This window comes from Salvia splendens, chromosome 2 (assembly GCF_004379255.2).
Source record: "Salvia splendens isolate huo1 chromosome 2, SspV2, whole genome shotgun sequence".
NCBI classification, from domain to species: domain Eukaryota; kingdom Viridiplantae; phylum Streptophyta; class Magnoliopsida; order Lamiales; family Lamiaceae; genus Salvia; species Salvia splendens.
The window spans coordinates 33,107,865-33,124,958 of record NC_056033.1 but is presented as its reverse complement, the minus strand read 5'-3'; the positions used below and the strand labels follow the sequence as shown (position 1 = coordinate 33,124,958).

At 42.6% G+C, this 17,094-nt stretch overlaps 1 protein-coding gene across 1 annotated transcript; it reads left to right on the top strand.

Annotated features, from left to right (window-relative positions):
• The first annotated feature begins 1,308 nt into the window (after positions 1–1,308).
• On the top strand, positions 1,309–3,279 carry LOC121778599. Its single transcript, XM_042175973.1, has 5 exons — positions 1,309–1,443; positions 1,948–2,005; positions 2,085–2,202; positions 2,297–2,414; positions 3,232–3,279. The coding sequence occupies exons 1-5, from the start codon at positions 1,309–1,311 to the stop codon at positions 3,277–3,279; spliced, it is 477 nt and encodes a 158-aa protein (XP_042031907.1).
• Positions 3,280–17,094: the final 13,815 nt, after the last annotated feature.

Genomic DNA, 17,094 nt, shown 5'->3' with positions numbered 1-17,094 from the left:
GATCGGGCAGCAGCGTCGGCTCCGGATCGGACAAAACACAACATTGCCGGGGACTACAGCAACGGCAGCGGTTCGCAATCGTTCGACCTGAACGAAGAGCAAGCCGCAGAGCCCTCCGCTACACACTCTAGGCGCGCCCGCCCTCCGGGACAACGTGCCTCTATCAGACGCGCTAGAGAAGCCGACGGTTCCTCCCGTCGATCGTCGGCGGCTTCTGGATCGCGAGCCCCGCAGCCCGCGTCTATACCTCCTTCAAGGGCCCCTTTTGCCAGTGCGGTCTTGAAGGATACCGTATATGTGCAGCTGGCGCACGAATTGAATGATGTCTGCAGCAAATACGAGACGGCAACCGACCCGTGCATCAAGAATATATACTCCGACCTCATACGTCGGATCCAGCGCCGTCTGCGCTTGGCTGATGAGGGTCCTGGGGCAGCGGATGCCAGCGGCAACGAGGGAGACGTTGAAGGTGATGGAGAAGGCGACGGAGATGAGGAAGAAGAATCGGACGACTCCACCGATTAGACGGTGGCAGCGTTTTTATTTGTAATTTTTTTACGTTTGTTGTATAATTTTACCTTTGCCAATACAACGAATATTCGGTCTCAATTACCTCGTTTTGTAAATATTTCAATTCAGCTGATTTAAAAACTTCAACGAAAAAAGTAAAATAAAAATTGGTTATAAAATTTTGGGGCTATTAGAAGTGTCCGTCTATAGTGAGGCAGTGGAGGAAAAAATTGGGGCTATGGACAAAAAAGTGGGGCTGTGGACAAAAAAATGGGGCGGGGCGATTGAAAGCATCCGCCTATAGTGGATGCTCTTAGTTCAACCCTTCCTATCATTTAATTTATTGGAGTTAATTAGTGTATGTACTATTACAAACAAACGTCGTCGTCCGCCTTTTCAAATTCAAACCCTCTCATCGCGCGGTTTAGGCTCAGATCCAAGCAAAAAAGAGTGAAATTCCATGAGCTCTACGACGGCCTACGCCTTCGACGATAGGGACCTAGACGATGCGGCTTTATGGGCGATCATTGACTCCGCCGCCGCCGCCTCGCTTTCCTCCGCCAAAACCTCCCCGAGACCTAACGCCAAACCTCTCACCCCCATTGCCTTCCCCCTCAACTCTCCGCAACCGCAATTTGACAGCCGTAGTCGAAATAATCGCCATTGTCACAACAACAATCTCGACAGCGAGGTGGTACAGAATCTCGACGGCGTTCCACTCCTCAGCAGCTCATGGTGGTGAAGCACCTGAATCGCTCGCCGATCACTCCTCCGGCGTACAATGCCGACTCCACGGAGATGAGAAATCTCGCGGTGACGGAATTTCATAGTCCTAATACTCTGAGCTGTGACAAGCCGGAGCCCAGGCATAGTTTGGCCGGTCAGTTTTTGACTGTTTCGCTGTTCAAGGAGTATCAAAATGCTGCTATGGCGGTGAGTTATTAGCTAATTTGGTGTTGGATCTATGATATTCCACGAACTTCAAATTTCATACGTTCTGTTCTTAGCTGTATGTGATTAACTGATTTGTTCCAAATCGTGGTGATTTATTCATGATTACAGTATCAAAGTATGTGATAGATGAACATATAATGTTAAGTTTGGTTAATCATGAACCCTAGTTAAAGGAGTTGGGAGAAAAGGGCAAATGATGTTAGGTTTTGCTGAGTTCTTTGAGGGGAACGTAAAGACACAAAACCTTTCTTCGTCTCATTAGCTGAGATGAACTTATAAGTTCTACTTTTAGTTTCTTGATCTCCATAATCTAAAACATGGAAATCAATTCTTCCAACAGTTTACTTTTCTGTCATGTAGATAAACTTGTAGTTAGTGTCACACCTCAGTCACATTTATGGGAGCATAAACAAATTTAACTACATCATTTCCTTTTCTCTGTCATGGAAATTGAAGTGCTTTCTCTTGATTTCTCGTGGACAGATATTGGAGAAAAGTGACTATACCATGATATCAGGAAATACTTATGTGAAGAAGTCAGGTATAACTAAATCCAGCTTACTATACTTGATAAATAGTTGGCACATTAGGGTGTATATAAGTGAACATCTCAACTACAGGTTGGAGGAAGATATCTTTCTACTTCAATCTCTCTTTTGAAATTAAAGACAAGACCATTGAGTTCGATGACAACCGCAATGTTCAGCGTGCTGAGTTTGTTGTTCGTCCTTACATGCAGTATGTTATTTTGACTGTTGGATATCACATTTTCTACTCAAGAGATTCATATCTTATTCATAAGCCCTACCGATTTCCTTGTTGTTGTTGCCAGAGGTAGAAGATTCTCAAATGGATGGGGTTCCTGTGAACGGCGCGAGAAGAAGTTCTCAAAACCAAATCATGATATTCCTAGCACAGCAGAAACAAGAGCTAAAAATAGGGCATGCCAGGTTTGTAGTGTTATAGAAAGCTACTATATGACCCATATGCTCTTCATATTCCTCTGTGAACTGCTCTGTTATTAAATGTTGCAAATGCATAATTATATGAACCATAAAATAAATTTGTTTGTTGTTGATTTTTGCTTTTGGATACAATTATTGTAATTGATTCTGTACTTCAATCAGAAATTACTCTAGGACTTCTATGTATGGTTGATACTCCTATGTGGGAACACACTTACTTACGCACTACGAACACACTTACTTACGCACTACGAATAATTTAGAGACTAGACTGCAGGCTTTTAGCTCCTTATAGTTTGCCTATTTCCTGTCAAAACCTACATAAGAATCTCCAAACTTAGCAGCTTATATCAATTTTCTTCTACCTTTTCCAGACATCAAAGACATATTACTAATGTTGAATGTGTTGGGTTGCATAAGTGATAGTAGAGTATGTTTGATCGTAGGCATACTTCCATCTAAATGAATCACACTTAGATTTAGTAGGTAGTTCTAAAATGCAACACACACTTCTGACTTCTATAAATGTTTTTGTTGGGGACCTTGTACAGACTACAGAGAGTGCAGTAATCGTCTCTAACCAGGCTTCATGGTATAACTGACATCCTCTGTCTGCCACAAAATGGAGAAAGTTTTATGAATTTCTACTACGTCTTACAATTATACATGATACATGGCATACCATCAACTTGGTCATGTCTTTTCTAAGAAATATTCTTCCTAACACAACCCCTTATTTGGTTTTCCTCTTTGTACAGTTGGAAAATTAAACTGTTATGTTAACAACAATAGCATGATGCAGGACTTGCTTGGAATTGGTGAGTACCGGCCAGGTGCCAGGCATGCTTAGGGGTGAAATATAGGTCAGAAACTCAAAATGCATACAACTGAAATTACTGAAGGTAAAGTTGAACCGAACTTACTTTCCCTTCTTATATGCAACTACACATCGTTGTATGTACTGGAGGTCAAGAGGTATACCACTATATAGGATTAATCTGCTTAGCTTCAGCAAGTTAACAAACGAAATTAATACTGATATGTTATCATTCATAATCTGAAAGTGATTATGTAATGTAGTTAATGTATCAGAACCTTTTAGCATACGGTAAGATTTAAACAGCAAATACAAAATTTTGGCGATCGAGTTGATACTGCCTGCCAGAGAAAATCATGTTCGAATAGTAGACGACAAGTGCTATCTTACTTATTCTGTAGCAGATGCATTATTTGATGTTGTGAGTGAAAACTTAATTTATTCAGTAAATATAAGATAACTGGACCCTCGTAACAAATTGAATCTTTGAATCAATAGTGACTACTTACTTCCTCCGTTTCCCTATAGTTGAGGCAGAACTTTTGGGTACGGAGTCTAAGAAATAGATGTTGGGTGTATTAAATAAATAGTTAAAAAAGTAAGAGAAAGGAAAAAGTAGAGAGAATAAAGTATAAAGTGAATAAAGTAGGGAGAATAAGTAAGAGAGAGTAAAGTAAGAAAGAGAAAAAAATTACCATATATGTAAATGACTCAACTATGAAGAAACTTCCCGAAATGGAAAAATGACTCAACTATAATGAAATGGAGGGAGTATTTTTTAAGCATAGCTTGGGTATGGTATCTGTGTGTCGGCGTGACTAAAGCAGCATCTTTGTGTGATTAATTTCATGGGTATAAAGTGCAGTGCCAATAAGCTTTTGTGATTTGTGACTTGTGACTTGTGATTTGTGATGATGGTCGATGGACATCCCAGCCCCACCTATACATGTACATATGACTTTTTTTAAAATTAAGTTGTTTAGCCATAGAGCACGCCCTTTACAACACGATTTCCTTTTTTTTCGAATTTCTTATCTATTTAAACCTCATTTCTCATTCCATTTTCCACACCAAATTTTCTCTCCCAATCTTTCTCACTAAAAAAAATGAGACCCGACGACAACTGGAGTACCTCGGAAGTCATCACTCGGGCCTTGACTCGGGCCTTATTCGATTGCGTTCATGAGACTGCGGCGGAATGCTTGGCCGAAATGGAGCGCGAGCGTGAAGCGGCGGAGCAGGTCCAAGCGGAGCAGATCCCGAGGACGATTCGACGTCGGACGTTTGTCCGCCGCGAGCACGACGTAGCTCACCAACGTCTGTTTGCAGACTATTTTGCCGAGGAACCACAGTGAGGTCCGACGGTTTTTCACCGCTGTTTTAGAATGCGACGAGATCTTTTTCTCAGCATTGTCCAAACGTTGTAGACATGTGATGAATACTTCCAGTATCGGGAAGATGACATTGACAGACCCAGACTTACGTCATTGCAGAAGTGCACAGTTGCGCTCCGGCAGTTGGCGTATGGCACCACGGTGGACATGTTCCACGAGTACCTTCACGCCCTGTAATGTTTGAATTTTAAATGAAATGAAGTTTTTTTTTTCAATTTTTGTAGTGTTTTAATATTCAAATAAATAAAATACTTAGGGCAGGCTATATGACGGCCTATAGAACATCACACTACAGGTGAATGGGTAGAAGGATAAAATGCTGATGTGACGGAGCATCGAGAGTCCTATAAGGCGGAGTTTAAGGCGCTCAAACAATAGTTACTACTCATGAAATACTCCATGAATCACACCGACACTAGAGACTACAACTACGTTAAACTTCGATCTTTGTGCAATGGAGTTATGATGCATGTCTCTATCAAATTTATTTTTCTTGGTCATTCCGACCTAATTCTGGTTCTTGCTATTCCCATGTAATGCACATGTGGATGCTCTGCTCAATAAATCTTACACATGCAATTATTTAGGTTTCATTAGAGCACCCGCGACGCGGGCCGCCGACGTTCCGCGGGCCGTTCCGCCGGAACGACTTCGTAGCGGAACGCGTTGCGGTGCTGGTGTCTTCGAGGAGCCGTTCCCAAGCCGTGCCGGGTGCCGACGGCACGACCCGCGGCACGGTCCGTGCCGCCACGCGCTTCGACGACGTGGCTCTCCCCGCATCGTGCGTGACGCCCACTCGCCGACCCGCGAGTGAGCGACGTCACGTGCTGACGCAATAATTAATTTTTTTTAAATTCGATTTAATAAATTTTTTTTAACGGTAATATTACCGCTTTTTTATACCGTTTTTTATTTTTTTTTATTTTAATTTTTATTTTCTTATTCTATAAATACTCCTAATTCATCCTCATTTCACACACAACTACACATCTATTCTTCCTAAATCAACTTCATTTCCATTCCAATTTTCATATTCAATCTCTTCACAAAATGTCCGGCGACGACAACTACGGCGGTGGCGGCTCCGGTGGGTGGGATCTCAACGCGTTCGGCGATTGGGAGACCATGTACAACACACTTGGTGGTTCCAGTTCGTCGACGCCGGGCACCCAGGGGTCGGCGACGCCGGGTGGGTACCAACCACCCACTTTCGATGTGGATGCATACGCTCGACCCGCCGCCTCGCAGCCTTCTCAGGGATTGTCCCAGATTCGGGAGGATATCCCCGTTGCACCCACCCAGGGAGGAGGCCGAGGTGGTGGAAGCTCCAGGGCTGCGTCTGAGGCGGCCGAGGAGGAGGAGGAACAGGAGGATGAACCGGAGGATCTAGGCCGGCATCCGTACAGCAATGAAGAAACAAAGGCGGTGTACAACGCCTGGCTCACCGTCTCGTACGATCCCATCGTCGGGAATCAACAAGCCGCCAAGTGCTTCTGGGAAAAGGTCTGTGATGTCTACCACCAGACTAACCCGAAAGGGGCCCGAAAGCGGAAATATACAATGCTCCATGCTCACTTTCGCCGAGTCGACGTACAGGTCAAAAAATTCTGCGGCATCTACTCGGCCGAAGCGACGCAATACCAAAGCGGAGGAAAGGTGGGCTCGTCAAGGACGTCAAGGACGAGGAAAGGTGGTCCGGCGGAAATATACAATGCTCAGGACACCGGTCTACAGTTCAAATTTGTTGATATTTGGCAGCTCGTCAAGGACGAGGAAAGGTGGGCCGACGGTGTCCGCTCGAGCTTGGGCTCAACCTCAAAGCGCACGAAGCACACGACGACCGGCAACTACTCGTCTGGTGACACCAGTGAGGCCAGCGAGGGTGAACCGCAGGTGTTTGGGGGTACGGGGTATCCAACGCCCGACGAATACGGGGGATCCAGTCGTGGGCGCCGTCGGCCGCAAGGGATGAAGGCGGCGAAGGCGGCTAGAGCGAGGAAGGGCAGAGGCGAATCAAGCCAGCCGGCCTCGAGATCGGGCTCGCGGGGAGGCTCGGACACACTTATGGTGGCGTACATAACCGCCACAATGGCGGACACTTCCCGCTTCTCGTACACCCATTTCACGACCTGGTGGAACGGAATTGTTGTTATGGCAGCACAACTTGGCCTTCCGACTCCCCCTAAACCTCGACCGCCTCCGGAGGATGATTCGCTGGCGGAGTAGTTTTTTTTATTTTCCCACGTTTAGTTGTGTGTTTTTTATTGTGTGTTTTTTATTTTTTTTGGATTTTAATTGTGTGTTTTTTATTTTTTTTAAGTTTAAGTTGTAATTTTTTTTAATGTTGTGTGTTTTTTAATAAAGTGTGTTTGTTTTTTATTAAAGTGTGTTTTTTTAATTGAATTGAGTTGGAAATAAAAAAATGAAATTGAATGAATAGTAATTTAAAGAACGGTTAAGGAACAGAGGATTGCAGGTTCCGTTCCTTAGTTAAGGAATGGAGTAAAAAAGTACAGTGGGGCCCGCAAATAGTAGTTTAAGGAACGGTTTAGGAACGGTATAGGAACAACGTTGTGGATGACCTTAAGACAATGAGCTAAAACTAAGTACTATATTAAGGACAAACATTATTTCAAATTAAATAATTTGAAATTCCCTCCATAGTCCACTTTTGACATTTTTCCATAAAATTAATTCCCTTTATCTTTTAGTAAGTTTTTCTTTTGAATGAGCCCATAGTTCCATATAGTTTGATACTCTCCAACATGAGTATATGTAGAGACAAAAAATTGGTATATCAAATGAAATAATGTGATGCTTTCTCTGTGCTCTATAATTAGGCCACTTTTATATTTGCTAAACATAAATTCTTATGAGATGAGTCCATTCGTCATTAACATCAATTATTTTTTTCTTTTTATTTATGTTACTATATTTTATTAATTTCGATTAAAACTCTATATCATTCTGAAATTATATAATTTTTTCTTTATGTTATATCATTCTCAAATTATAAACTTTTTTAAGGGATGGATGGATTATCTATTCACACATGTGAGGGCGAGTATGTTTCTAAAATTAGACGCACAGTATAATTATAATTGTATAAAGAAAAAGAAGTGCACAGTTTGGGCGATATGTCCTATAGGCTGATTGCAGATCCTAGACCTAAAACTAACACTACTTCTTATCCACTCCATAAAATATTCGCCCATTGTCGTTACCAATAGAAATTTGTATGTTTGATGCCTTGTAATTTTGTTTATACAGTAAGTACATTGCAAAAACAGATGGGTTAGTTAGTTTGGTTTTGGCAAAGGGAATCTTTTAGCCTAAAAAGTCTCGAGACAGACCAAACCACTGGCAATGGGGCTGCTTATCTGCCACATCATTTTTGTCTTTTATTTCCTTTTTTGGTCTTCGCCTTCACTTAGTTGAGTTTCAAATAATTGGATGGAGTATCACACAAAGCACGCATACGCAGATAAAAGAAAAATTCATTTGTCCAGATTTTGTACCTTGTCAATCTTTCAGGCTATCCTCGTTAGGAATAGCCAGCAATAGTCCAGCCATAGCCTAGCCACAAACTCCTTCTGCCACATTATCAGCACTAAAAATCCTCCTGTCACATCAAAACAAACAAATAGCCCAATCATAGCCCAGTCATAGTCTAGCCACATCACTAATAACAATTATATAAAAATGAAATAATTAACAATCACACAATATACGGAATTTAATTTACGAGACATATACGGGAAACATTAATAATACTATTAAAATTTTAAAAAGTACAATAATTTTAAAAAATTACAATAATTAAAAAAAAGTACAATAATTCACTCCTCGTCTCCGTCGTCGTCTCCTCCGTCGCTGTCGCCACCATCGTCGCCGCCTCCGTCGCCACCGTCGCCGCCGCCTCTACTCCCGCCGGTCTCCCTCCGTGCCGCCTCCAACTCGTCCTGCATGCTCATGAGCAATGTTTGAAGCAAACTCTTCTCCACGGGGTCCACCGCCGCCCGCCATTCGGCCAACGTCTTGACCATCTGAGCGCGCGTTTGTTGATGCGCGAAGAATTTGATATCCGCCGTAGATTGGCCAAGGGGGATGCCGACTGGACCTCCTGGGAACCCCGGCGACCCCCCTCGCCTCCCGTTGAGCCTGCTTGTGCCCAACCGGGCGAGTTCGGCGAGCGAACGAACGAGGGGTCGGGACCTCCTGGGCCGTCTCGGGGAGGTCGTGGGAACCACCGCTGCTGTCGCTGAAATCACCGGTATAGTTCAGTCGTTGCTTCTTCGGCCAGCCAGCATCGACACCTACTCGGAACTTCTCGGAGTCGTTCAGCACAAGATAGCAATTCCAGTAGGTGAACTCCTTATACAACCCGGACTGGGAGAAGGCTTTCTCCGCTATCCTCCTGCAGTCTTCCTCCGTTTGGCCACTGCTCTGCATGCGGAGGGCGTTGGCGTACAAACCCGAAAATCGGGAGACGACAGCCCTGATTCGGTCCCACCCCTTCCGGCAATCCTCCCCGTTGCGTGGCCTCCCCTCCGGGCAAAATGTCTGGTATGTTGCTGCTATCTTGCCCCACAAGTTGACGATCCTCTGGTTGTTCGAAACGAGAGGATCGTCGCAAATACTCACCCACGCCTTGGACAGCGCGACGTTCTCCGCGTCCGTCCACCTCCTCCGGACCTGGCTATCCACACCCGGCTGCGACGACTCGCCATTCTTCTTCGCCTTGCCCTTCTTCTTTGGGTCGCCCCGACCCCGCACTGCTCCCCCCATTTGATCGGGAGTTTCCGGAACCCCGAGCATATCGAACCCTAACTCCTCCCCCCAAATTGCGTGAACTCCGAATCCGTTGGGGTCGATGTGTGCGAAGAAGCAGTCGAAAAATCAAAACTGGGGCGATAGACGTTTTTCTCTCCCGGCGTCCCCTGCGTCGCCGATACCCCCTGTCGGGGGCTGCATCGGCGTCCCCCTAGGCATCATCTGCATCCCGGGTGCCCACCCCGGCATCATCTGCACACCGGGCTGCATCCCCGGTACCCCCTGCCACGCCGGTGTACTCCCCCAGGTGCCATCCCGGGCATCATCCCCTGCCACGGGTACATGTTATAGTACCCTGGCATCGGACCCCATCCACCTCCCACGGGTACCAGGGGAGTTTGAGACCCGCTCGTCACTGGAGTACCTTTGTTGGTGTTCTACATTTCTCGGTGTTGATCTTGTACATAAATTAAGATAGAGAGGGTACTCGTTAAAACAAGTGGTGCGAATGAAAATGACGTGCAAAGCGCGTATATATAGTGTTTCGAAAAGAAAAAATCGTCTAGGTGATGCGCTAGGCGATCCGGACGCTGCAATAGCGCCGAGCGGATCGCCCAGAGCATCGCCTAGCGCCACGAAATCGCCGAGCGCTAGACGGTTTTTAATTCCGAAAATGGTTGGGCGGTTGCAATGGACCGCCTAGCGCCGGCGCTCGGTTAGGCGGTGCGCTAGGCGCCATTGCGGATTGCCTCACAGTAGTAGTATATTGCATCCCCAATTGTTAGTCCTTTTTGGATATTTTCTCTCTACATTGGAGAATTGTTATCTATCTAACGTCATCCATTTGCACTCTCCATACTGAAACTGGAAAGATCATGTTCATAAATGTATGTGTCATTCTAAATTTTAAATTGCCTCTTTATTTATATTTTTATTGTGAGGATAATTCATAATTGCAATTCAAAATTTGAACTTGTGCTAACGAATATGGTAATGTATTCTGTAATTTCTGTTTACGGAGACGAAAAGTTAAAGAAGTTTTGAATTTGGTAACATTTTAAGTAGAAGATGATAAATGATTAAATAAATAGACGATAAAACATGATTCATAAATTTGATAAAATTTTCTTTAAATATGTGTTATAAATTTGATTACGTTTTCTTTGAAATATACTCCTACAATACCATTATACAAATATTGTAAATATATTTAATATGTATATTAATATATTCGGTATTCATGATATATTTTGTAAAAACAATATATATTGATGTCGGTATATATACGGCTTACCCTAAATTCTACTAATATATATAAAAATTTATGGTATATATTGAAATTTTGGTATGACACAGTATCACAACAAAAAACTCACTATTTAGTGACGGAAAATTCTGTCACTAATCAACAAAATTTCTTCACGTAACATTGTTAGTGACATATTGGGTATTGGTAGATCCGTCAATAATTAGCTTGTCAACAAAAAATTTAGTGATAGATTTTTCCGTCACTAATGTTACTAACCCATCCAATGATAGAAAATACAGGTGAAAATACAGATGGTAAGTTAGTATTAGTGACTGAATAATGTCACAAATTAGTGACTGCCGCATTTTTGTCAATAATCCGTCACTAGCCATTGAGCTTTTGTCCTCAGTCGGTAATTTTGTCACTAATATGCGATTTTTTTGTAGTGTATATACTATTGTAAATAACACGAGTTTTAATGTTCAATTTGATATTAGTAGATTGTGGAATCCATATTATTAGTGGTGTGTAATTAGTTAAAAAAAATTCATATTTGGATTTGGTCTAATTTTGGGGAACTATGTAAAATGATCAAACTAATCTATTTTTTGAGAACGAAGAGAGTATGAAAATTCATACACTGTAACAAAATCTTTTGATAAGATATCATACCACGTAAATCAAAGTATACTCTCTCGATGTATCTATTTTCAATAAGTTTGGTATTTTGGTATTTTATTTTTCCACTCTTAAAAACGCTTATCTTATTAATGTTCTCCTAGTGCTACCAAGTCTGTGAAAAATAAAAAAAATAAGTGGAGGTGGGGAATCTTCTTAGTCACTCAACTGAATTTTCCTTAAATAAATTTGCGAAAGTAGTTGGAGTACCTAAATTCATTCATCGAAATTGAAGAAGTGGTAATAATTGTGGACCCTAAAATGAAGTTAACCCAAAAGTTTGTTGACCCTTATTTCGGATTGAAGTGGAAACGAAAATTTTCGATTCCATGCATGTGGTAAAACTTGATTAATGATTACACCCCAACCCATATTCCAAATCCGACATCTTGCCTTATCTTTAGGAAATTACAAACTACAATCATATGAATATTAGGTGGCACCTTAATTAAGATAATTGACAAGGCTACTTACGTCTTTTTCCTTTACTTTTTCCTATTCTAGTCTAAGCTTTTGGCGAGGGAAATAAAATGGCTATTTTCACTTTTTATAATTCACTACTACTATAAAATTGTCTCGTAATTTACGCTTGTAAATTGTAATCCTACCTCTCAATTTTTCTTTAGCTTTTTTTGGGTTATTATTTAAACTTTGTATCAGCCAAATAAAAAAATGTGTGATAAGTTTGGAAATTTAGAAACTGAGAAAAAAAGTAAAGTAGCAAGACTTGTGGGAACAAATGTGAAAGGAGCAACCTGAATCCATGATCCAGCATTCTTCAATCTTGGCCCCTGAGTGGATATTCAAAGCCTCATTATCCTCAACATCCTGAGCCAGATCAGCGGTCTCTGCATTCCCAGCCCTTTCTTGCTCTTGTTTTTTCTTCCAAGCAAAACAATGTTTCTTTAAATGGCCGGGTTTTTTACAGTAGTGACAGCTCCTTTTCTCCTTCCACCCCCCACCTTCTTCCTTCTTCTGGAACTTCTTCTTGGAACCCTTCTTATTCTGATTGTTCTTCACATGCAGGCTCTCAGCCACTGGATCAGGTTGTTTAGCATCAGCCTTCTGCGATTCCTTCAGCTTCAATGCAGAATGTATCTCTTCATATGTAACCTTGGCCTCTCTACCAAGAAGCACTGCATCCTTGAAGTGCTCATAACTCTTGGGCAGGGAATTGAGCAACATTAAAGCCTTATCTTCATCCTTAATCACCTCATCAATGTTTTCAAGATCATCTATGCATTTCCCAAACTCCTCAAGCTGTTCAGAAATGCTCTTTCCATCTGAAAACTTGAAAGCAAGAAGTTTCTGCTTCAAATGCAAACGATTTGCAAGAGACTTGGTCATATACAATGACTCAAGTTTTGTCCAAACGCCCGCAGCCGTCTCCTCTTTGGAAACTTCCCTCAGCACCCTATCTGTCAAGTTCAAGATCAGGGTGCTGTAAGCCTTATATTGCATATCTTGAAGCCTTCCTTTTTCTTTCTCATCGGCCTCAGGCTTTTCTTTAGCCTCGGTGCCATCCTTCAAGATATCCCATAGGCCTTGCTGCATCAAGATAGCCTTCATCTTCAACCTCCACAGCCCAAAGTCGTTTCTGCCGGTGAACTTCTCCACCTCAAACTTGGCCGTGGACATTTCTTCGAACAGACGGTGGACAATCGTCAAGATCGGCTTAGACACCAGAGCTTCTGGACCCTAACTCACCCAGAAAAACAATCAACAAGAAAACCTCTGGGATCTTCCCACAGACGGCGCCACTTGTTGGGTCTTGATACCGCCGATCTCACACGCGCACGAACGAAAGAATAAAGCACACAACGATGTAACGTGGTTCGGTGATAAACCACCTACGTCCACGGAGAAGATGACCGGAATCTTATTGATGAACAACTCTCAAATACAATGAACTCACACTCACAATTCAATCACTCCAAACTAATCGCAAGCTGGAGCAATAATCTCCTAATTGTGTATGTGTATTGTGTATTCTTTCTTCTATCTTTTCAACTGGAAACTATCGAGCTATATATGCGAAGAACAAGAAAATAACCCATCAACTGATTTTACACAAAACAGTTATAACCGTTGATTCCCAACAGCTAGTTTCAGCTCACCAAACCGAGCTCCTTTCTTGATCTCTTCCTCGAGCTCCAACGGCTCTATCACTTAATCAAATCAGCAGCTTGACGTGAATGAGTTGCTCAAGAATGATAGTTTCCTTGCGCAAGAATGATAGTCCGCCAGTGTAAGAATGATAACTTGCGGCAGCAAGAATGATAACTTGCGGCTGCAAGAATGATACTTTGTTTATGCAAGAATGATACTTTGCATGATTTGCATGGACACACATCCACAAATCTCCACCTTGTCCTTGCAAAGCTCCATCAATATCTAGATTCCCTTCTCAATCCTTGTTACAAATCTCAACACTCCACAATTTCAACCAACTTCAAACAATGTTTGAATTTCGAAGTTGGCAGAGATTTTGTCAACATATCTGATGCATTTTCTTCGGTAGGAACTTTCACCACATTGATCTTTCCACTTTGAATCTCATCTCTGATGAAGTGTCTCCTCACATCTATATGCTTCGACCTCTCATGGAACATTTGGTGTTTGGCTAAACATATTGCTGAGTTACTGTCACAGTTAATCTTTACTGCTCCCAACTCCATTCCCAGATCTTGCATGATCCCTTGCAGCCATTTTCCCTCCTTTGCAGCCTCTGTTAATGCAATATACTCAGCCTCGGTTGTGGATAACGCAACCACAGACTGTAGATTCGATTTCCAGCTGACTGCTGTTCCAAATAAGGTGAATATGTAGCCACTTTGGGATTTTCTGTTGTCCAAGTTGGCTGCATAATCCGAATCACAAAATCCCTCAAGAACTTCATCCTTTTCAGACCAAGCTTCACTGCCAAACTTCAAACCAATCATTGCAGATCCTTTTAGGTACTTCAGAATCCATTTCAGAGCAGCCCAGTGCTCTCTACCCGGATCAGCCATGTACCTACTAGCCACACTTATAGCATGAGCTACATCCGGTCTTGTGCATATCATCAAATACATCACACTGCCCACTATATTCGCATAGGGTATCAGGCTCATTTCTCTCCTAGCATCCTCTGTTCTTGGCATTTGTTCTTTGCTAAGTCTGAAATGACCTGCCAGTGGAGTGGAAACCGGCTTTGCATCTTTCACTTGATACTTCTCCTCCACCTTTCTGATGTAGTCAGCCTGAAACAACTTCAATTCCTTCTTCCTTCTGTTTCTGACAATATCCATACCCAGGATCCTCTTGGCTTCTCCAAGATCCTTCATCTCAAACTTCTGCCTCAGCTCCTCTTTCACAGTTTGCAGCTCATTCTTGTTTGAACCTGCCAGTAGAATATCATCTACATACAGCAACAGGTAGGCAATTATCAGATCTCCCTTCTTCTTGATGTACACACAACTATCAAAGCTTGACCTTTCAAAATTCATCAACTCCATTTGCTCATGGAATTTCTTATTCCACTGCCTACTACTTTGCTTGAGGCCATATAAGCTCTTTTTCAGCAAGCACACTTTCTTTTCCTCTCCAGGCTTCTCAAAGCCTTTAGGCTGCACCATGTAGATTGTTTCTTCCAAATCTCCATGTAAAAAAGCTGTCTTCACATCAAGTTGATGCAGCTCCCAATCAAAATGAGCTGTCAAGGCCAACAAGATCCGAATAGATGTGTGTTTCACCACTGGAGAGAACACCTCAGTGTAGTCAATACCCTCCACTTGCGTGAACCCTCTAGCAACCAGCCTTGCCTTAAACCGTATGCTTTCAACTTCCCCCAACTCTACCTTCTTCTTAAATAGCCATTTGCAACTTATCAGCTTCTGAGTCCCTGGATCAGTTACCAAAATCCAAGTCCCATTTCTCAGCAAGGATTCTATTTCTTCTTCCATGGCTCTGACCCATTTTTTACTTTCTTTGCAACTTATGGCTTCCTCATAGGTTGAGGGTTCTGAAAACATGAGCACCTCAGCCACACAAAGAGCAAAGAAACTCATATCATAATCTGAAAATCTGCTAGGCAATCCTGCATTTCTTCTGGGATTTCTTCTAACTCTTTGACTTGCATCAGTTTGCTGTTCTGATGATTGTTGGCTATTAGTGTCCTGAGCTGGTTGATGGTTAGATGCTCCACCTTCTTCCTGGTTCTCTGTGATCTCAGAATCTTCATCACCATCTGATCTGTGGTATTCTTTGTCAAACTCGAAATTCTGCACTCCTGAGCTGCTGCTCTCACCATCAGATACTTCTTTCTTCTTCTTGAATGGCATCTCTTCTTCATTAAATGTCACATCTCTGCTCACAATGATATTTTGGCCTGCTCTATCCAAGTTCCATAATCTGTACCCCTTCACTCCATCTTGGTACCCCAGCATTACACATTTTCTTGCCCTCGGTTCCAGTTTATCTTGCTTGACATGTGCATAGGCATCACATCCAAACACCCTCAGAGTGGAGTAATCACCAAGGCTTCCATACCATCTCTGATCTGGAGTTTCATTTGATATTGCTGAGGAGGGGCATTTGTTAATCAGATTAGCTGCAGTAGACATAGCTTCTGCCCAGAATTTCTTTGGCATCCCAGAGGAGAACAACATGCATCTCACTCTTTCTAGCAATGTCCTATTCATTCTCTCTGCCAATCCATTTTGCTGAGGGGTCCTAGGCACTGTCCTATGCCTTCTTATTCCCTTCATTTTACAGAAATCATCAAACTCAGCAGATAAAATTCCATCCCATTGTCAGTCCGCAGATACTTCAAGACAGATCCTCTTTCATTCTCATATCTTGTATGCCATTCTTTGAATCTTTCAAATGCTTGAGACTTTTCTTTCAGAATATAAATCCACACTTTCCTAGAGTAATCATCTATGATGGAGATAAAATACTTACCTCCACCTATGGATTCTGTTGGAGATGGCCCCCACAGGTCACTGTGGGCATACACAAAAGGTCTTGTAGATGTGTGCTTTCCTCCAGTGAATGGCAACCTTTTGGCCTTCCCAAGCATACAGGACTCACATTTGCTCAACTTCTCTGTTGCACCCAGCTTCATAACCCCATGCTTAGCAAGTTCTCTGATGCCCTTCTCACCCACATGCCCCAACCTGGCATGCCAAAGATTCAAGTTCTCTGACTGAGCAGTATTGACAGAATCCACCACTGTCTCACCAACCAAGTAATATAGGCTGTTCTTTCTTTGAGCTTCCATCACAATTCTGGAGCCTTTAGTTACTCTAAGAACCCCATTACCAGAATCAAACCTGCACCCCTTTGATTCCAACATTCCAAGAGATATCAAATTTCTCTTAATTTGAGGTATAAATCTGACCTCTGTGAGAGTTTTCACACTCCCATCCTTCATTCTCAGTCTGATATTCCCAATGCCCTTGACATTACACATTTGATCATTCCCTAGTATCACTGATCCTTCCCAATCTGATAATTCTTGGAACCAAGACTTGTGGGAACAAATGTGAAAGGAGCAACCTGAATCCATGATCCAGCATTCTTCAATCTTGGCCCCTGAGTGGATATTCAAAGCCTCATTATCCTCAACATCCTGAGCCAGATCAGCGGTCTCTGCATTCCCAGCCCTTTCTTGCTCTTGTTTTTTCTTCCAAGCAAAACAATGTTTCTTTAAATGGCCGGGTTTTTTACAGTAGTGACAGCTCATTTTCTCCTTCCACCCCCCACCTTCTT

Bases quoted from the DNA above. Each gene is read 5' to 3' on its own strand.
- LOC121778599 (XM_042175973.1), top strand. From the start codon at position 1,309: ATGAGAAATCTCGCGGTGACGGAATTTCATAGTCCTAATACTCTGAGC. The intron at 1,444-1,947 runs GTGAGTTATTAG...TCTCGTGGACAG, and splicing joins ATCAAAATGCTGCTATGGCG to ATATTGGAGAAAAGTGACTA. The intron at 2,006-2,084 runs GTATAACTAAAT...TCTCAACTACAG, and splicing joins TACTTATGTGAAGAAGTCAG to GTTGGAGGAAGATATCTTTC.